Source organism: Arachis hypogaea, chromosome 18, assembly GCF_003086295.3.
Source record: "Arachis hypogaea cultivar Tifrunner chromosome 18, arahy.Tifrunner.gnm2.J5K5, whole genome shotgun sequence".
Classification (NCBI taxonomy): domain Eukaryota; kingdom Viridiplantae; phylum Streptophyta; class Magnoliopsida; order Fabales; family Fabaceae; genus Arachis; species Arachis hypogaea.
In genome coordinates this window covers 30,769,998-30,792,260 of record NC_092053.1, presented here as the reverse complement: position 1 = coordinate 30,792,260, position 22,263 = coordinate 30,769,998, and the positions used below count along the sequence as shown (strand labels likewise).

General features: G+C 40.1%; 1 protein-coding gene across 1 annotated transcript; it reads left to right on the top strand.

Moving 5' to 3' along the window:
- The first annotated feature begins 21,569 nt into the window (after positions 1-21,569).
- LOC112769860 (uncharacterized mitochondrial protein AtMg00240-like) lies at positions 21,570-21,956 on the top strand. The gene has a single exon (XM_025814317.1). The coding sequence runs from the start codon at positions 21,570-21,572 to the stop codon at positions 21,954-21,956; it is 387 nt and encodes a 128-aa protein (XP_025670102.1).
- The last annotated feature ends 307 nt before the right edge of the window (positions 21,957-22,263 follow it).

Genomic DNA, 22,263 nt, shown 5'->3' with positions numbered 1-22,263 from the left:
TGAAGGTGTCAAGTGAAAACTTGAGACTGAGCGGTTAAAGTCAAGGTCCAAAGCAAAAGAAGAGTGTGCTTAAGAACCCTGGACACCTCTAATTGGGGACTTTAGCAAAGCTGAGTCACAATCTGAAAAGGTTCACCCAGTTATGTGTCTGTGGCATTTATGTATCCGGTGGTAATACTGGAAAACAAAGTGCTTAGGGCCACGGCCAAGACTCATAAAGTAGCTGTGTTCAAGAATCATCATACTGAACTAGGAGAATCATTAACACTATCTGAACTCTGAGTTCCTATAGATGCCAATCATTCTGAACTTCAATGGATAAAGTGAGGTGCCAAAACTATTCAAGAGGCAAAAAGCTACAAGTTCCGCTCATCTGATTGGAGCTATGCTTCATTGATAGTTTAGAATTTATAGTATATTCTCTTCTTTTTATCCTATTTGATTTTCAGTTGCTTGGGGACAAGCAACAATTTAAGTTTGGTGTTGTGATGAGCGGATAATTTATACGCTTTTTGGCATTGTTTTTAGTATGTTTTTAGTAGGATCTAGTTACTTTTAGGGATGTTTTTATTAGTTTTTATGTTAAATTCACATTTCTGGACTTCACTATGAGTTTGTGTATTTTTCTGTGATTTCAGGTATTTTCTGACTGAAATTGAGGGACTTGAGCAAAAATCAGATTCAGAGGTGGAAGAAGGACTGCTGATGCTGTTGGATTCTGACCTCCCTGCACTCAAAGTGGATTTTCTGGAGCTACAAAACTCAAAATGGCGCGCTTCCAATTGTGTTGGAAAGTAGACATCCAGGGCTTTCCAGCAATATATAATAGTTTATACTTTGGTCGAGTTTAGATGACGCAAAAGGGCGTTGAACCCCAGTTCTACGCTGCAGTCTGGAGTTAAATGCCAGAAACACGTTACAAGCCAGAGTTGAACGCCAGAAATATATTACAAACTGGCGTTCAACTCCAAGAATGACCTCTCCACGTGGAAACTTTAAGCTCAGCCCAAACACACACCAAGTGGACCCCGGAAGTGGATTTATGCATCAATTACTTACTTCTGTAAACCCTAGTAACTAGTTTAGTATAAATATGACTTTTTACTATTGTATTAGACATCTTTGGTCTCAGTTTTAATCTATTGTTCATCTTAGGAGACTATTGATCACGTTTTGGGGGTTGACATTCGGCCATGCCTGGACCTTTCACTTATGTATTTTCAGACGGTAGAGTTTCTACACTCCATAGATTAAGGTGTGAAGCTCTGCTATTCCTCATGAATTAATGCAAAGTACTACTGTTTTTCTATTCAATTCAACTTATTCCGCTTCTAAGATATTCATTCGCACTTCAACATGAATGTGATGAACGTGACAATCATCATCATTCCCCCACGAACGCGTGCCTGACAACCACTTCCGTTCCACCTTAGATTGAATGATTATCTCTTGGATCTCTTAATCAGAATCTTTGTGGTATAAGCTAGATTGATGGCGGCATTCATGAGAATCCGGAAAGTCTAAACCTTGTCTGTGGTATTCCAAGTAGGATTCTGGGATTGAATGACTGTGACGAACTTCAAACTCGCGAGTGCTGGGCGTAGTGACAGACGCAAAAGGAGGGTGAATCCTATTCCAGTATGATCGAGAACCTCAGATGATTAGCCGTGCTGTGACAGAGCATTTGGACCATTTTCACAAGAGGATAGGATGTAGCCATTGACCATGGTGATGCCTTCAGATGATTAGCCATGCAGTGACAGCGCATCGGACCATTTTCACAGAGAGGATGAAAAGTAGCCATTGACAATGGTGATGTCCTTACATAAAGCCAGCCATAGAAAGGAGTAGGACTGATTGGATGAAGACAGTAGGAAAGCAGAAGTCAGAGGGACGAAAGCATCTCTATACGTTTATCTGAAATTCTCACCAATGATATACATAAGTATTTCTATCTTTATTTTCTGTCTATTTATTATTAATTTTCGAAAACTCCATAACTATTTTATATCCGCCTGACTGAGATTTACAAGGTGACCATAGCTTGCTTCGTACCAACAATCTCCGTGGGATCGACCCTTACTCACGTAAGGTTTTATTACTTAGACGACCCAGTGCACTTGCTGGTTAGTTGTATCGAAGTTGTGAATGAAAAACAATTTATTAAGACGTGCGTACATAGTTTTTGGCGCTGTTGCCTGAGGTCACAATTTCGTGCGCCACTGTCCCAGGAATCTTTTGAAATCTTGGAATGCCTGCTCGCACTCCAATATCCATTCAAACCTCTTTCCCTTCCTTAAAGTAGCATAGAAGGGGATGGATCTTATTATTGATCCCGCTAGAAATCTGGATAAGGCTGCCAATCTTCCATTGAGCTGTTGTACCTCTTTGACGCAAGTCAGGCTCTTCATATCGAGTATGGTCTGGCATTTATCTGGATTTGCCACGATTCCTCTTTGGGTGAGCATAAAACCCAAGAATTTGCCAGCTTCTACTGCAAAGGTTCATTTGCAGGGTTAAGTCGCATGCCATGCCTTCTTATAGTGTCGAATACTTGGGTAAGGTTGGACAATAACGTCTCTTCACTTTGTGTCTTTATTAACATGTCGTCCACATAGACTTCCATGATTTTTCTGATGTGATCTGTAAAGACCTTATTCATCAACCTCTGGTAAGTGGCTCCTGCATTTTTAAGTCCAAAAGGTATGACGATGTAGCAGTAGTTCACTTTTGGGGTTAAGAATGAAGTTTTTTCTTGGTCAGGTGGGTACATTGGGATTTGATTGTAGGTTGAACTCACGTTGACCACGATGTAGTCTATCTTGAGTGTTCTTGATTGGTTTCCTTTTCCGAAGGTCGTGTGTAGTGAGATGTATCCGAGAGGTTGAATTGGAGTGTCTCCCAGTCCGAACAGATTGTTTGGATATGCTCTGAGTTTTTTTTCTTCCAGGACGAGTTTGTCGAAGGCTGTTTTGAACAAGATGTCGGTGGAGCTTCCTTGGTCTACCAGTGTGCGGTGGAGATTTGCATTTTCCAGTATGATGGTGATGACCATGGGATCGTCGTGTCCCGAGATGATACCAGATGCATCCTCTTTGGTAAAGATGATTGTGGGGATGTCGGGTGCTTCCTCTTTTCCTTCGACATGATATACTTCTTTAAGATATCTTTTGCGGGATGATTTGGAGATTCCCCGTCCCGCGAATCCTCCGTGTATCATGTGGACGTGTCTCTCTGGCGTACGAGGTGATCACTCAGTTCGTTTGACATCTTTGTCCCTTCTTCTTTTTCTTTGTTCATCGACTCTGTTAGCGAGGTACTGGTCTAATTTTCCTTCCCTTACCAATTTTGCTATGAAATTTTTTAAGTCAAAGCATTCGTTAGTGGAATGTCCACGGATTCGGTGGTATTCGCAATATTCAGTCCGATTTCCTCCTCCTCTCTTGCCTTTGAGTGGTCGAGCTGGGGGTATTTTTTCAGTATGGCAAACTTCTCTGTAGACATCCACAAGGGACACCCGAAGAGGGGTGTAATTGTGGTATTTTTTGATTTTTCCCCATGTTGATCTTCTCTCTTTTTGGACTCTTTATCCTTATCTCGGGAGGAGTAGGTGAGTCCGGATTTTGAGGTCTCTCCTAGTCGAGAGTTTTCTTCCATGTTGATATACTTCTCTGCTTGTTCTTGTACTTCGTTCAGAGATGTGGGGTGTTTTTTCGATATAGATTGGCTGAAAGGTCCCTCTCGCAAGCCATTGATGAGACCCATAATGGCGGCCTCTGTTGGTAGTCTTTGTATGTCCAAACATACTTTGTTGAATCTTTCCATGTAGCTGCAGAGACTTTCCCGATCTCCTTACTTGATTTCTAATAGACTTGGGACGTGTTTACCCTTATCTTTTTGGATGGAGAATCTGACCAGAAACTTTTTGGCTAGGTCGTCGAAGCTTGAGATGGACCTAGGAGGTAGATTGTCGAACCATTTAATTACTGTCTTTGTTAAAGTAGTTGGGAAGGCTTTGCAGCGAACTGTATCTGAGGCGTGGGTGAGATACATTCTACTTCTGAAATTACTGAGATGGTGGCTTGGATCTGCTGTGCCATCATACAAAGTCATGTCGGGAAGTTTGAAGTCCTTTGGGATTTTGGTCTTCATGATCTCTTTGGTGAATGGGTATTGGTCTTTACGTGAGTCGTCCTCGTGACCGGATTGAGTAGTCTTGGCGTTGAGATCTGCTTCGAGTTTTAGAAGCTTGTCCTCTAACTCGTGGCGTCACCTAACTTCCTTTCGTAGGTCTCCCTCAGCTTCTCGTTGATGCTCCACCTATTTTTCTAGTTGCTTTAAGCGATCTTGAAGTACTTCCATGGCTCCCACATTTGGTGAATCGTTGTTTTTGTTAGGTTGAGGAGTATCTTTTGGTGTAGTGTCCACGTTCTTGTGCGGCGTTCTATCTTCTAGATCTGAATCGTGGTCGTTGTTATGGTCGTCCGCCATGGTGATGGGATGACTTCCAGGTTCCCCGGCAATGGCGCCAATGTTCCGAGGGTTACCTGAAACTGTAGGTCGATCTCAGACGAGATATTCTGTGCTGGTCGGTGCTGACGTGTCCGACTGGTGTGGGTCAGCCGGAGCTATCGTATCCGACTTGTTGGACTGACTGCACTGCTGATCCTTCGTCACCGGAGGGTGGGGGTACTTGTAAGGGACTCCGATGCTTAAGTTAGCAAGGGTATTAAGCAGGTTTTTAGTAGAATCAGAGTATGAGTTATACCTGGGTGCTCCAGTGTATTTATAGGGGTGTGGAGTGACCTTTTTAGATAAGATAAGTTAGTTATCTTATCTTATCTTATCTTTGAGTGAAGTCATCTTATCTTCAGGGGAACTGCCCTTCTCTCTATAGGCTTGGGCTGCCTTTTGGATTTGGGTCGTGTTCCTCGATTTTGGACCCTTTTTGGGCTTTCCTGTCGATTTGTCCGAACTCTTTGGGAAGAGGTCAAATGGTTTGCCCTAAAGAGGTTGGTCGCTTTGTCACTAATCATCCCGGGTCGGACATCTCGACCCAGGGTATGAACAACCACCTATACCAATCTTGCAAGAGTCATTTGGATGAAAACGTCCACAACGATCAGAAGTTAAATCTGGAGAAACCTTACTCTGATTCCCTTTCCCTTTGCCACGCTGGTACTGATCATAAGTGTTCATTCTGAAGCCTCCTTGACCTTGAGGTGCATGTCCTCCTTTCTTGAAATTCTGACCCCTCGGCTGAAAATACTTGCCATGTCCCTGATTAGTGTTTCCTCCATGAGTGTCCCTTAACGAGGCTACCATCTTTGTACATTTCTCAATAACTCTCACCTTGTTCACAAGATCGGAGAAGATCCGAATCTCCAAAGGAGCAACAGAAGTCATGATGTTATCCTTCAAGCCTCTTTGATACTTAATGCATTTCCAGCTTTGATAGGTCTCCAGGGCACCCTGACACACCCTAGAAAACCTACAGAGCTCCTCAAATCGGCTATTATAGTCTGTCACAGAAAAGGAACCTTGCTTCAGCTGCATAAGTTCCATCTCCTTCGCTTCCCTTGCAGATTCAGGAAAGTACTTCTTATAAAAAGCCATCTAGAATACATCCCAAGGGGTGTCGACATTCTGAAGCTGCAGTAAGCGGCATTCTCCTTGCCACCAATGCTGAGCCTCTCCCAAAAACAGATACACAGCAAACTCCACATACTGGTATTTGGAACATGTTGTGCTTGTAACGCACACTCCATGGCCTGGAACCAATTATCCGCTTTCGTAGGATTGGTTGAACCTTTGAAACTTGGCTGATGAACCTTGAGAAAAGTAGCCAAGGTCATCGAAGCACCTCCTATGTTATCACCATTTCCGTTCCCATCACCATTTTCATTTCCAGCTGATTGACCTAACCTCTGCACAGCTTGCAGAGTCGCAGCAGCATTCGCCTCCATAGTATTAGCGTGGTTAGCCATTGCCGCCATGAATTTGGCATGGTTATCGGCCGGTTGCTCATTTCTACTCTCTCCTCATGAACGCGTACGACCTCGTATGTGAGTAGCCATTAGGGTTCCTATCTACACCAAACAATTGATATCAAGGTGATCAGTCTCAATATCAAAAGCCTAGTACTTCAATTATCCCAAAAAGGCACTCAAAAACAAGCATGCTATACAATATCAAATAGATAACCTAATAGCATCAAAGAAAAAGACACAGAGTATGAAATGAAGCATAATCGGTCCATCCCTCAGGCTCACGAGGACGAATCGCTCTGATACCACTAAATGTAACACCCTAATTACCCTAAGCCTTGTCTCGCATCGTAAAGCAAAGGTTAATCAAAGGTTACGATAATTCAAAAACTTATACATATCATATAGGAAGAAGTAATATATTCTAGAAGCCCGATGAAGAATACAACTCAAAAACAGAATTTAAAAAGTGGAAAACGTACACACGAAGCTACAACTTAATGTAAAAGAAATAGATATAATATAACGAAATATCAGAGTATAATAGTATAAAGATCTAGACACAGCTTGCGGAGTTTAAGCCGGCTAGCTATATACAGACAATACAGAATTCTGAAAGTTAAAAACAGCTTATACAAGTTTCTCTCTCAAAGTAAGCTGATGTTAGGATTTTTGCCAGTAAAGAATTTTATAAAAACAGTCGCGTTGTAGATACAGTCTCTAAACCAACAGAAATCCCTTCTTACAAACGTTTGGTTGTCACAAGTAGCAAACCCCTAAATAAATTGATAACCGAAGTATTTAAACCTCGGGTCGTCTTCTCAAGGAACTGCAGGAAAGTATGTTCTTATTATTGGTTGTGAAGATTATAAATTGGGGTTTTTAAGATGAGGAACAAGTAATTTAAATTGCAATTAAAATAAGTAAATGACTGTAAAAAAAATAAATAACTGTAAAATAAACTTTGGCAAGGTATGAGAAATTAGAAGTCCTATCCTAGTTATCCTTATCAATGATGACGAAGACTGAATCTTAATTCCACTTAGTTAGCCTTTACTTAAAGTAAAGAAAAGTCAAGTGACTAATTAATTTGATCTTCGAATCCTAGTTAATCCCCAAGGAAAGATTGGAATTATAGAAGTTCAGTTCAATTAGCAAAGATAACAATTATCAATCATGCTTGAGTTTGATAACTCTTGAGTTACTGATTTCTTAACCAAGACCAAAAGGAGAAAAGTAAATCTACTGGAATAAAAATGTCTTCAGATGAGAATAACAATAATGTAAATAAAAGAAAGCAATAATAAACTGAAATACCTCAAATAACATTAATTCAAAGAGTAATCTGTAACATAGAAGAATTCATAAATAAAATTGGGAAAATAATAAAAAGGAATATTGAACCTGATAAAAAGAGATAATCCTGAAAGCGCATAAAATCCTAAATCTAAATCCTAATCCTAAAGAGAGAGGAGAGAATCTCCCTCTCAAAACTAAATCTAAATCATGGAAAACTAACTAATTAGAGACTCTCCTTGAATGGATGCATTCCCCCACTTCATAACCTCTGGTCTATACCTTCTGGACTTGGATTTGGGCCAAAAAGGGCTTCAGAATTCGCTATGAGCGTTTTCTGCAATTTCTGGTGCGTGGCATCTGTCACGCGTCCGTGTGGGTCACGCGGTCGCGTCATTTGGAGTTTTCCTTGTCACGCGATCACGTCAGTCATGCGACCGCGTCATATGTGTTTCGCTCGAGGCGCATGGTCATGTCAGTCATGCGGCCGCGTCGCCCATGCGATCGCGTGGCTGCCAGTTTCTTCAAAAACTCTGTTTTGTGCTTTCCTTCCATTTTTGTATGTTTCCTTTCCATCCTTTAAGTTATTCCTGCCTTAGAAGATCTGAAACTACTCAACACACGAATCACGGCATCGAATGGAAATAAAGGGTAATCAAAATAATTATTTTTAAGCATAGGAAACATGTTTTTCACATACATCACATAATAAGGAAGGGAAAGTAAAACCATGCAATTAATATGAATAAGTGGGTGAAGGATTGAATAAATCACTTAGATTAAGCACAAAATATATCATAAAATATGGGTTTATCAACCTCCCCACACTTAAACAATAACATGTCCTCATGCTAAGTCCTAGATAATGAGTAAGTTAAGGTTAAAGTGGTGGAATCTCATGCAATGCTATCTACTCTAAATGCAACTACCTACATGAATCACACAATTCTTAAATTTTATTCACTTGTATATAAGGCTTATATGTAGTTGAATTAATTCACATTCTCAAGGAGTCATATATATATATATATATATATATATATATATATATATATATATATATATATATATATATATATATATATATAGCCAAACCTTAGATAATGATAAAGCACTTTTACAGTTGAGATGGGAGAGAAAAACATTTTATAAACTTGCAAGACAATTAATAATTCAAGCAGAGATATATGTTAATGAGCTATTGAACCCTCACTGGATTTTGTGTTTACTCTCTAGTCACTCAGTGTTTATTGGGTTAATCACTCTATTCTTCTTTTTATCCTTCCTTTCTATAACTTTGTTCTTCATCTAACCAATCAACAATTATAGAATATAGGCATACAAAAGTCATGAGGTCTTTAATTAAGGTTGTAATGGGGCCAAGGTAAAGGTAAAGGTATATGTATAAGGCTAAGTGAGCTAATTAAGCGAATCCTTGATTAGTCTAAGATCTCACCTAACATACATACTTTGTAAAGCAAAATTTCTTTACCTATGTTCCCACTTTTTTCCACTTTTGATGTTACATGCTCATACTTTAACTTTTGTCCCATGTGCATTTATTTTGCATTTGGGGAATCCTTTTGTATCCCCTTTATTCCAATACTGAAAAATAACATTTTTTTATTGCACATGGTAATTCAATTATTTGATTTTACATGAGCATGCTTTCCAAAATTTTTATTTGAATAATTTTATTCTTTTCAACTTTTCTACCTTTTGTTTTTATAATCCATGTTCCCAATAGGTTTCCCACACTTAAACAATTACACACTTTCTATCTTAAGCTAACCAAGGATCCAACTTGGGATTTTTATTTTGTTTTTCTGCTTAAGGCTAGTATTGTGGCTTGTAGAATAAGAGGGGATTTAAAGGCTCAAGGGGGCTAACGAGGGTGATGTAAAGGATAGGCTAATTTGGGATAAGTGAGCTAAAATTAAACAATGGCCTCAATCACTCTCTTGGTATGTATTTCTATTCTATAATCGGACATATAGATTAAAAAAAAGTAAAGAACATCAGAAAAAAAGAAGGACGGAACACACAGGAATAAAAAGTATGGTTTGAATGTAACCATACAATTAAGCTCAAAACTCACAGGCTGTGTGTTCTCTAACTCAGAAATCATATATCAATTATGTATGTCATGCAAGTAAAAATAAAAGTTCCCATTATTCTCAATGTAAAATTTATTTTGAATGGCTTTAAAGTTTGTGTTTCTCCTTGATGAAATGTTGCTAACTAACTAACATATAATGCTATATATACAAGGTGTGGGTTGTTTCTATTATGTTCAAGTCTCTAGTTTACTTCCTTTTTATATTTTCAAATTAAACTAAGCTATTCTATGCTAAAAAGGATAAACTATACTAATTAATCCATAATTTCTATAACTAATAAGTTAGAATTGCTACTAAACTAAATGGCTAAAATATGAACTGAAAATGCGAAATGTAGAAAATAGAGTATAAATACATGAAAATAGCAATGTATAAGTACTGGGAGAATAAAAATAAAAATAAAGAGAAAAATACAGAAAAATAGCAAAATAAAATGAAAGAGTTTGTAGTGGTCACCAAAAGAATATGCCAGAGATGGTGACCTCCCCACACTTAAAATGAAGCATCGTCCCTGATGCTCACTCAAGCAGGGTATGAAGGGGTGTCATCACTGGAAGGGTGGGTAGCTGGAGTCTCTGTGGTGGTGGTCTGAAGATCTGCCTGCTGCAGAGGAGGTGCTGACTGGATAGGGATCTCTGGGTCTACAGCCTGAATCTGAGGCGGAGCCTCCTGATGTGATGCGGCCTGCTCTGTGCCTGCCTGCGCAGCCTCGCTCTGTGGATGGGTCTCTGCCTCGTGATCATCCGCCTCCTCCTCAGATGCCTCGGATGGTGTGTCAGGCTCGGAGGGGATGTCGCCAGATCGTATCATCAGCTTCAGGTGCTCATAGCGTCGCTTGTTGCGATGCTCCATCTGGTCAAGCCGTCGAAATAGGAGGTGCACTAGGTGATAGATGGGCTCTGAGACAGGTGGAGGTGCAGTGGTGGTAGCAGGGGTAGCTGTGGAAGAAGAGGGGCCGGCAGATGGTGTGGCTGTCTCAGCAGTAGCAGTGAGGAATGAAGGTCTGTAGCCCAAAGCCAGAAAGTTCCTGCTGTGAGGGATAATCTTCTTGCATTCTGCAGCAGGTGGCTTCTCATCAGCATCCTCCCAAGGCACGTCAGCTCGACGGCCTAGCTGTGTAGTCAGATAAGGAAAGAGAAGAGTGCTTCGGACGTGGACCCTGGCCATATAGTACCGGATAAAGCGTGGTAGGTACAAGTCCTTACCCTCCATCACACACCATAGGAGGGTGATCATAGCGGCAGGGGTCTCTGTCTCATGGGTACTCGGCATGACAAAATTACTCAGGATCTGGTGCCATAGCCGAGCCTCATCATTTAAGTAAATCAGCTTGATTCCCTTTGGCATGGTGGTGTTCTGACCCATGATCCATGGAACGGTCGGGTCAGGGGCTATCCTGGCCTTGACTGCATCCCAATCAAACTTCATGAAGCGCATATCCTCCTCAGTTTTTTGATAACCATCCAGCTGATCAGATTTAGGCAGAAGTTTCAGAACATCCTCTATGGCCTCTTCAGTGACCAGAATCTGCTTCCCTCTTAGGTTCACTGCATCTAGGGAAGTCTTGAAGTAATTGCAGTAGAATTCCCTTACCCAAGGTGCATTGACCTCAGTCAGGTTTCTTTCCAGGAAGAACCAGCCTCTTTGTTTGATCTGATCAGAGGTGTATTGCTGGAGTTCTTCTGGGATCTTCAGAGTCCTCTCCAGGTACAGGTTCCTGGAGGTTGCAAACATCGGATACTTCAGCTCACAGTATCGGTTTGCAAACTTTACTGGATCAGTAGCAGGGAGTAGCTGGTCGGCCTTCTCCTGTGGGGTAAAGTTTTTCTCCCGCCAAGATTCATTGTGCATGATATCCATGATGGACATAGCGGATTCTCCTCTTTTACGTTTGCCAGTAGTAGCCTTTGCTTTTCCTTTTCTTTGGCTGGCAGACATCTTGAAAGACAGAAAATTAGCATATAAAAAAAACAGGAAAACAAATAGGCAAATAATCAAAAGAAACACAAAGTGGCAAAGGAGCAATAGAAGAGGAGATTGAGTTAAGCAAATTTGCATTAAGGATTGTACAAGAGTTAGAATACTGAGAAGAAAAATGTCACAATCCAAAATGTACTTCAGTTCAAGTTAATTAGAAAAAGTATCATCATGCCTTGGTTAGAATATTAAAAGAAAGTAAAAAACCAGAAGAAATGTTTTGAAAGGTTAGGTTTGGTTAGAAACGAAAAATAGTTTAGAAAGTTAAAATTAGTGAGTTAGTAAAAAGTGGGTAAAGTAAGTGGCATAATGATCATATTCCAAGTAACAGGCATTCACAAATAGAAGCTATAGGTAACTCATATCCAAACAAGGAATTTAAGTTGATGATGATTCAGATCGATATAGAAATAGCAAAAATTGGAATCTAAACATCAAAAATGCAGATTAAGAACTAGGAAATCAAAAAGAATAAGAAAGCTTGCCCTGGCATTCATGAATTGGTTTGGTAAAAGCAGAGTAAAGTAGAGTTTATGAAGCCAAAACCAAAACATGAATGAAAGTCAAAAACAGTTTATAAAAATTTGGGCAGCATTTCGGCTGAAATTGGATTGTCCCGGAAAATAAACATCAATCAGAATAGTTCATATGAATGAAAACAGATTGCAATTAAAGAGTATGAACAAGAATGAACTTGAAGAACAGCATATGAACATTATTAACATATAGCAATAGCAGAATTGCGAAAATTATAAAACAAGAAACACGAACAGCGCAATTAAACAGGCCTAAATCCACTAACCACATCCTAGGCTACCTAACAACCTAAAATCCACTACAACATGCATAACTTACTAGCCTAAATATGAACATAAACAGAAAAATATGAATTAACTACGAATGGATAGAAGGGTGGCGTTCGTCAGAACCTGGTAGGTGAATTAAGGAGAGTGGGGCAGAGAGGTGGCTGGGGGATAGTGGCGGTGGCGTCGGGCACAAGCGGAGGAGGGTGGCGGAGGCGGCAGCGGTTGTTGTTTGGAGGCACGGGCTTCGGGAAGGGCAATGGGGGTAGGGGGAGAGAGAGGGAAGGAAGGGAAGGGGGGCTTGGGTGGCGGATGGGGGCGCGGCAGTGACGGCAGCGCGGTGGGGTGGTGATCGCGGAGGGGGGCAGTGGCGGTGGAGAGAGGAAGGAGAAGGAAGAAGAAGAAAGAATGGGAAGGAGGAAGGGGGTGGCGTGGCGACGGGGTCTGGGTGGTTGGCGGGGTGGCGGCGGTCGGTGATGGTGGCTGGGTGGTGGTTGGGTGGTTGGAGAAGAAGAGAGGAAGGAGAAGGGTTTGGGGGGGGGGCGCGAATGGTAGGGTTCGCGTGACTGGGGGGTTATAAATTTGAATCCACGTGATCGCGTGGGGCACGCGGTCGTGTGGTTGGGCTGAAATAGTGGTTGACGCGATCGCGTGGGACACGCGATCGCAAGGAATGGATTAGGGAGCGAATGACGTGATCTCTTGGGGCATGCGATCGCGTCGCTGGAAATTGTGCGAAACGCACGATTCCGGCGTCATTTCAGCGCAACTCTCTCTCTCCTTTTGGGGTGTTGTGCAATCCATGCGACGCGATCGCGTCGCTCACGCTGTCGCGTGGGATTGATGTTGTGCAAGTGACGTGATCGCGTCAGGGACACGATTGCGTGGGCATTTTGTGCAAAACGCACAATGGCCGCACGATTCCAGCCTAACTTTCTGGTCGTTGGATGTTTACGCCGACCTCCAGATGACGCGGCCGCGTGAATGACGCGGTCGCGTGGGAAGTCTTTGTCGCAACTTGACGCAATCGCATGAATGATGCGGTCGCGTCGCACACCCTTTTTTTGTGCAAAATGCAGAATGCAATGCTAATATGAATGTTATGCATCATTCCAGGTTCAATGAAGTAAAATAAAATAAAACTCAAAAATAAATAAAACGGAATAAAATTAAAATTGAAAAAAAAGGAACAATCATATCATGGTGGGTTGTCTCCCACCTAGCACTTTTAGTTAAAGTCCTTAAGTTGGACATTGGATGAGCTTTCTGTTATGGTGGCTTGTGCTTAAATTCATCCAGAAATCTCCACCAACGCTTGGAATGCCAATAGCCTCTGGGATCCTAAATTAGGCATGTAAAGCTTCTGAGCAGCTTCAAATAGATTCTCAGGCTCCCGGGGTGACGAGTGTCAGCATAGATTCCAGGATCCCAAACTTGGCTTTTAAATCCGCCTTCGTCTTGATCTATATTTTCATCCGGGCGGTTTAGAAATTAGATTCTCACCAGAATAACCAAACATTTTCCGAGATCCATTTGATAGATCATGATGCCAATCCGCACACTTCGAGTCGAAGCGTGAAACCTTATTGAACCTTGTGCACCAGCTCTGAGTACGAGCCATTTCCCTTTTACTCTTAAAGCCGCAGAGAGCTCTAAGCTGGCCATCTGTTTCAAGCAAACCATATTCAAGTGGAAAAATAAAGCTAAAGGTTAAGGATTGCACCCACTTGAAGCTTGTATTGGGTGGTAATGGCCTTGGGATAGGTGGTTCCAGTGGTTCTGTGAGTTTTACTCCCTTGTGCTCTTCTGTGAAATTCTTCACTTCTTTGCAAGATTCTTCAAATGTATCCATGTCCTGATCAAAGCCTTATATGTCTTCCTCGTCACTCAAGTCATAAACGGGAGGTTGGAAAAAATCTACCTCTGTATCATCTTCGTACTCGCTTGGGGAAGATTCTTCGATCTCAGAGAATTCACTCGCGGATGTAAGTTCATTACTAGAAGAACTGGACTTGTGACTATCATCATCAAGAGAATTTGCTTCTTGGGTCATTCCATCTAGTTCTTCATAAGAGACTTGCTTTGGGGGTTGTACACTATCCTCTTTAGCATCAATTGTAACGGCCTTGACAGAATTCTCCACAACTCTGGGTTCCCATGGAAGTTCAGCGTCTCCTAAGTCTTCAACCAACTCTTCTTCTTGTATAATGACAACTTCCTCTGCTTGTTCTAGTACGGAGTCATGCTCTGTCTTGTCCACTGGAGTTTCTAATATCTCCTTCATGCTACGCTTTTCATTAGATTACCCACATGGGGCTCTGGGAGGCCCTTGAATGTTTGAATGTCTAGAAGATAATTGACTTATTGCTTGTTCCAGTTGATGAAGGGTTGTTCGAAGTTGATCTACTGTTCCCTTGAGGCGAACTTCTAATTCTCGGGGTGATGGATTTGGACGTGGTACATTGGGAAGTGGTGGTGTTTGGGAGTAATTGGATTAGAATCAGGGTAAATGAGGATTATATGGTGGCGAATGGTGAAAAGGAGCTTGTGAGTGTGGTGGTTCAAGGTTGTGTTGAGAGGATGGCCTATAAGCATAGGGTGGGGCTTGTTGGTAACTATGAGGTTGTCCACCATGTCCGTTGCCTTGGTATGCATTGTAGAATGGTCTTTGTCCATGATATCTTGGAGGGTGTTGCTGCCAAAAGGGTTGATCAGATCCCCTTGGCTCCATCCATCTTTGATTGCTCTGACCTTGATGCATGTTCCTGTTATAACTTTCATTCCTTTCAACAATATTAGAACCAAACTCAAAGCAAGAGGGGTGAGAATTCATAGTAGCTAATGAAGATAAAAGAAGAAAATAAAAACAAATAAACACGTAAAAGAAAAATATTTACAATAACCAATAATAAGGCACACGATTGCAATTTCCCGGCAACGGCGCCATTTTGACGTTAGGATTTTTGCCAGTAAAGAATTTTATAAAAACAGTCGCGTTGTAGATACAGTCTCTAAACCAACAGAAATCCCTTCGTACAAACGTTTGGTTGTCACAAGTAACAAACCCCTAAATAAATTGATAACCAAAGTATTTAAACCTCGGGTCGTCTTCTCAAGGAACTGCAGGGAAGTATGTTCTTATTATTGGTTGTGAAGATTATAAATTGGGGTTTTTAAGATGAGGAACAAGTAATTTAAATTGCAATTAAAATAAGTAAATGACCGTAAAATAAATAAATAACTGTAAAATAAACTTTTGGCAAGGTATGAGAAATTAGAAGTCCTATCCTAGTTATCCTTATCAATGATGATGAAGACTGAATCTTAATTCCACTTAGGTAGCCTTTACTTAAAGAAAGAAAAGTCAAGTGACTAATTAGTTTGATCTTCGAATCCTAGTTAATCCCTAAGAAAAAATTGGGATTATAGAAGTTCAGTTCAATTAGCAAAGATAACAATTATCAATCATGCTTGAGTTTGATAACTCCTGAGTTACTGATTTCTTAACCAAGACCAAAAGGAGAAAAGTAAATCTACTGGAATAAAAATGTCTTCAGATGGGAATAACAATAATGTAAATAAAAGAAAGCAATAATAAACTGAAATACCTCAAATAACATTAATTCAAAGAGTAATCTGTAACATAGAAGAATTCATAAATAAAATTGGGAAAATAATAAAAAGGAATATTGAACCTGATAAAAAGAGATAATCCTGAAAGCGCATAAAATCCTAAATCTAAATCCTAATCCTAAAGAGAGAGGAGAGAATCTCCCTCTCAAAACTAAATCTAAATCATGGAAAACTAACTACTTGGAGACTCTCCTTGAATGGATGCATTCCCCCACTTCATAACCTCTGGTCTATGCCATCTGGACTTGGATTTGGGCCAAAAAGGGCTTCGGAATTCGCTATGAGCGTTTTCTGCAATTTCTGGTGTGTTGCCTCTGTCATGCGTCCGCGTGGGTCACGCGGTCGTGTCATTCGGAGTTTTCCTTGTCACGGCGGTCGCGTCAGTCATGCGACCGCGTCATATGTGTGTCGCTCAAGGCGCGCGGTCGCGTCAGTCATGCGGCCGCGTCAATGCCTTTTCGCGCTGGCATGCGGCCGCGTCGCCCATACGATCGCGTGGCTGCCAATTTCTTCAAAAACTCTGTTTTGTTCTTTCCTTCTATTTTTGTATGTTTCCTTTCCATCCTTTAAGTCATTCCTGCCTTAGAAGATCTGAAACTACTCAACACACGAATCACGGCATCGAATGGAAATAAAGGGTAATCAAAATAATTATTTTTAAGCATAGGAAACATGTTTTTCACATACATCACATAATAAGGAAGGGAAAGTAAAACCATACAATTAATATGAATAAGTGGGTGAAGGATTGAATAAATCACTCAGATTAAGCACAAAATATATATCATAAAATATGGGTTTATCATAAGCCTTTAGGCAAAAGTGGATACAAAAGTGAGAGATTAATACAAAATAATAAAAAAGACTCCCAAAACATATCTAGGATCCTCTGCTCTGTCACCATCAAAACAACTCGCCGAGGTGGGTTGTGACCTACATCTAAAAAGCAACAACAGAATATGGTATGAGAACCAGAGGTTTTCAGTATGGTAACAGTGCACAGTGATGTAAGATATAAGACTCCGGGACGCCAGAGACAATCCTAGAACTTCATATCCATCATAAGATTTATCTTAAAGGACAATTAAAACATTAAAGCATAATTAAAACCTTAACATAATAAAGGGGTAATCTAACTTAGTGGATTTTCTAATCTAACAGTTCTCCGCTGTCCCATAGCCTTCACCAACCTATCCTCTATGCGATCCCATCACCACCACCTTCTGATCTTCCTCAATCCTAGTAGAAAGCACAATTAATATCAATGCAAGTAAAACACTAGTATAGGCATATATGACAAGTAATTCAAATAGGAAATTAGGCATGTTATATAATTAGGCAAGCAATTTCAAGTCGTCAAAGTATACAAACAGATAGAATATGCACATGATGAATGCCTGTCCTGCTGGCTGTGATATCACATTGTCGGTTCAACTGCCAACCTGACACATCTCCATGGAGATGTCGCCCTTCGGAATCATACTGGGAACCCCCGAGATATGGTGCTCGGAACACCGTCCAGGATTTTGTGCCTGCACACTCTAGTAATCAGAAGGGATGCGAGCGGGATACTCTTGCCATGGACCACACATCTCAATGCAAGCTGGACGAACCACCGTCCTTACGCCGCCGCCGCTACCTCGACAGGCGGGATCCAACCACCTTCCCTGCCAGGCGCATAACGTCTCAACAATCTCAATTTAAAATGTTACAGTAGTGGTTTTTCAAAAATTTATTATTTCAGTATATCAATGACTCATCATTGCAACTCTGAGTCCTCGACTCATCTCAACCCCTGTCAATTCATAATTTCCATTCCAAACTCATTAGTTCATCAGTTTCTCAATTCATTTCCAGTAATCACCAAATTCACTACTCTTCCTTCTCTCTCAACCAAACTCATCCTCAATACACTAGAAACCTAAGCCTTCGTTCTCTAACTTTTTAGGGTAATACCTAAATAATTCCACCCAAGACCTTCTCTGTGTTTTAACATCCAAAAAGAAGCCAAAAAGTCTTAAATAAGTGTCATAGAAGTTTACAAGCTTTGTTGGGAAGGCGAAACAATTAAAAACAAGATTTTAGTTGAAAAACAGGGCTTGTGCGTACGCACAGGGGTGTGCGTGCACACGCCCAGGAGGACTTTCAAAATGTGTGCGTATGCATAGAGGTGTGCGTATGAACAAGTGTAAAATTTTCCAATTCTGTTTGCTCGCACAAGGTGTGCGAACGCCCTCAACAGAATGCACCTTCCAATGTGTGCGTGCGCACAGCTTGCAAAACTTTGTTGGTTCTATGTGCGCACGGGTCGTACTAACGCACAACGATGTGCGTTCACACAGATTCAAAAACTCACAGGGGTGTGCGTGCGCACAAGGCCGTGCGTCTGCACATAAACCAGAAATCACAAATTCTGTAGTATTCACAGAATTCAGATTTTGACATTAAACTTTGAATGATCATAACTTCCTCTACAAAAATTTATTTCCTACAAACTTTATATCCATTTAAAGATTTTTCAATGAACTTTAATTTAAAGAAAATTTCAACAAAATTTGAAAACTGAGGCTCAAGTCATTATCCGTCAAAGTTCACCAAAAATATGTTTTTACCAAAATTTCACAAGGTTCTCAATTTTCTAATTTCACCACCAAAACCAAACAAACCATATCAACTCTATCCCACATCAGATTTTTATCATTTGTATCACAATTCACTACTCATATCATATAATTCTCAACTCCCAATTATCCATAATTTCACACTAAACCCCTTCTCATCCAACATACTCATCAACAACGTTATATCACTATCAATCTTTATCATCAACCTTACTCATTCTCGTTATCAATAATCACCATTATTTGACAACATCAACAATATTACTCATCCAAATTCATCATACATCACACATCAACAATATTATTTAACAACATCAACAACATCAATTCATCATACATCATCAACCAACCAAATTCACAACCATATCAATCCAAACCTATCCTATAGGTCACTTGCCTAAATGTCCAGAAATATTATATATTACATAGAGAAAACCGAAATCATACCTTGGCCAATTTCCAATATGCCAAAAACCCAAAATTGAACTTCAACAAGCTTCAATTCACCAACAAGCCACCAAATCAATTCCAAAGGCTCCCAAATGTCCAAAGCAATTCCAACAAGCTCCAATATTCAAACTAACATCATACATTTCATATAAATCAAGACCTAACACTCACAATTAATCAATTTACAAGTGTTCTTGAGAAACCTTACCTCATTCACTGAAATTTGGGATAGAACCCAACATTTTCTCACTAATGATTAGCACCTAAACAACAAAAATGCAAATTTTACTCAAGACCAACACCCACCAAACTCGAAATTCTTAGGGAAGCAAGAAGGAAGAAAAAATTCAAAATATTACCTACACAAGTGAAATAGAATTAACGGGCTCGGCGAGAGCTTCGTGTAGCCGCCAACGGCACGCGAATCGGAGCACCGTAGCTCAAGTTATGATCAAAAGAGTCATGAGGTGAATAATGTTCTTCCTCTTTTCTGTAACCCTACCAGCTGCTGTGTTTATGTTATTGTGAAGGGGCGTGTGGCTGAAATGGCCTTTAATGAGAGTATATATATGTTGGGTTTGGGCCCAATTTGGGCCCGGTCTAATCCGTTAGCATTTTTGGTCCGTTTGGCCTAATTTCGGGTCAAACCTTTACAATTAATGCCTGGTTTTCCATTTCTAATAATTTTCTAAGGTTTTCTACTGTTTTTAATTATTTTCTCACAGTACTAGACAGACTTAAACTGGTTTGACCGGTTCGGCTACCGATTCGCGATTTTTCTCGGTTTTTCGCAGAAAATACATTTTATGCAAAAAAATACATTTTCTGATTCAGAAAAATATACTGAGTCTAAAACTCATATTGAAATCCTCCAATTCTCATTCTAAATTTTTGGATCCTATTTTGGGTAATATAATTATTTAATTAAATGGTTAATTAATCACGGTTCTTACATATCAAGTTTCTACTTACAATAACATGAGATATTTTCTCATTATTGTTGATGAGCATTCAAGATTCACTTAGACTTATCTTTTGAAGCAAAAATCAGATGCTACTAACACTCTTATCAATTTTATTAACATGATTGAAAGATAGTTTAGTGCCAAAGTGAAATAGGTTAGATTTGACAATGCGAAAGAGCTCTCACTGATTTTTTGCTATAAAAAAGAATCTTACATTAGTTCTCTTGTGTGGAGAGACTTGAACAAAATTCAGTTGTGGAACGCAAGCATCAACATTTGCTCAATGTCGCAGGAGCTCCCTTCTTTCAATCTAAGGTGCCAACTAAGTTTTGGGGTGAATGTATCATGACAACTACCTTCTTGGTAAATAGATTGCCTAGTCCAGCACTAATATTGCACTCCCTATGAGCACGTCTTCCTTAAACAGCATGACTATGAGGCCTTAAGAGTTTTTGGGTGCCTCGCTCATGCATCCACTCTAATGTCTCAGAGAAATAAATTCACTCCAAGGGCAGCCACATCAGTTTTTGTTGGTTACCCTTCTGGATACAAGGGCTACAAAGTGTATGACTAAAACAGCAAAAAATTTTTTATTTCTTGAGATGTTACTTTTATTGAAGATGAGTTTCTCTTTAGTAAACTGTCATCTAGCCCCTACTCCATCATAGATAATTTTCTAGACATTATCCTTCCAACAGCCGTCCCTGAGCCTCAACAACACCAAATTTCAGCCCTAACTATAGTCACCACCCCACCAGCCCCCTATCACATATGATGTTGTCCCTAATAACTCCCTTTAACAACCTTCACCCCATATTTCTCTCCCTGACCCTGCACTTCCATTAAAACATTCAACTAAACCCACAAAACCACTACAATACCTTAAATACTATAAATACCACCATTTTCTTTATTTGTCCAAGTCATATAACAATTTTGTGGCAAACGTTGCTGTCATACCTAAACCGACTTTATTTCACCAAGATGTCAAGTATCCAGAATGAAAGAAGGCCATGGATGAGGAATTAAGGACCATGGAATCCCCCAACACTTGGACATTAGTACCACTACTAGCAAGAAAGCATACCATTGGATGTAGATGGGTGTATAAGGTGAAGTTAAAGGCTGATGGATCAATAGAGAGATACAAGGTTCGCTTAGTTGTGAAAGGTTACACTCAACAAGCGGGAATCGACTACAAAAGCATTTTTTCCCCAGTAGCAAAACTCACTATCGTTCGAATGCTTTTGAATGGAGATTTATTTAAAGAGGTGTATATGGACTAGCCACTCGATTATAAATGCAAGAATTCAAACCTGGTATGCAGGTTGAACGTGTCGATATATGGTCTCAAACAGGCTTCACGGCAATGGTTCTGCAAGTTCTCTATTACCTTTCTCAACAATAACTTAAAACAATCAAAGAGGGGTTATTCTTTGTTTACATATGTCAGTGGAAATTGCAAGGTCTATCTACTTTTGTATGTAGATGACATAATATTAGCAAGTCCTTCAACTGAAATAGTTCATAAGGTGCAGAAATTGCTTGAGTCACTCTTCAAGCTAACAATTTTAGGGGACCTCAAATACTTCCTCGGACTGGAGCGGGCTAAATCCTCAGAAGACATCGTGTTAAGTAAAAAAAATAAAAAATAAAATAAACTTTGAATATTCTAGAAGATGAAAACTTTATTGATGCTAAGTCTACTTCCGTACCCATGGAAACTAATTTGAGGATGAGTGCTTCAGATGGTAAGCTACTTCCTGACCCAACTAGCTATAGAAGTATGATTAGGAGATTGATGTATCTCACAATCTCACAGCCCGACATCACCTATACTGTCTCCACCCTCAGTCAGTTTCTTTCTCACCCTACCACTACACACCAAGATGCATTGCACAACCTTCTTAGATACTTAAAGGGCACAACTGGTCAAGGGTTGCTTTTCTCAGCCAAATATGATTTGAAGCTTATGGCATATGCTGATGCAGATTTGGCTGGTTGTCTTGACATGAGAAAGAGTGTGACTGGCTACTGCGTGTTCATAGTGGACTCCTTGGTGTCTTGGAGATTTAAGAAGCATCACACAATCTCCTTGTTGTGACTCATAATCTGCTATCTATAACACCCTACCACACAGAGCTTTATGCTTAAGTCATAAGACAGAGGTGGTGAGGTATTACGACCTCTAAAAGTAAAATTATATATATAATAATAGTGAAAAAGATTTTTAACTAGGAGCCATTGAAGAAATAGGTAAAGCAAAATTGTTAAATTGAAAAGCGCAATACTCGCGAATGCGATAACGTAAGCAAAACGAGGTAAAAGATAAACTAACACGGATATATATATATATATATATATATAGTGGAGATAATGAGAATCTATATAAATACATATGCCCAAAATAA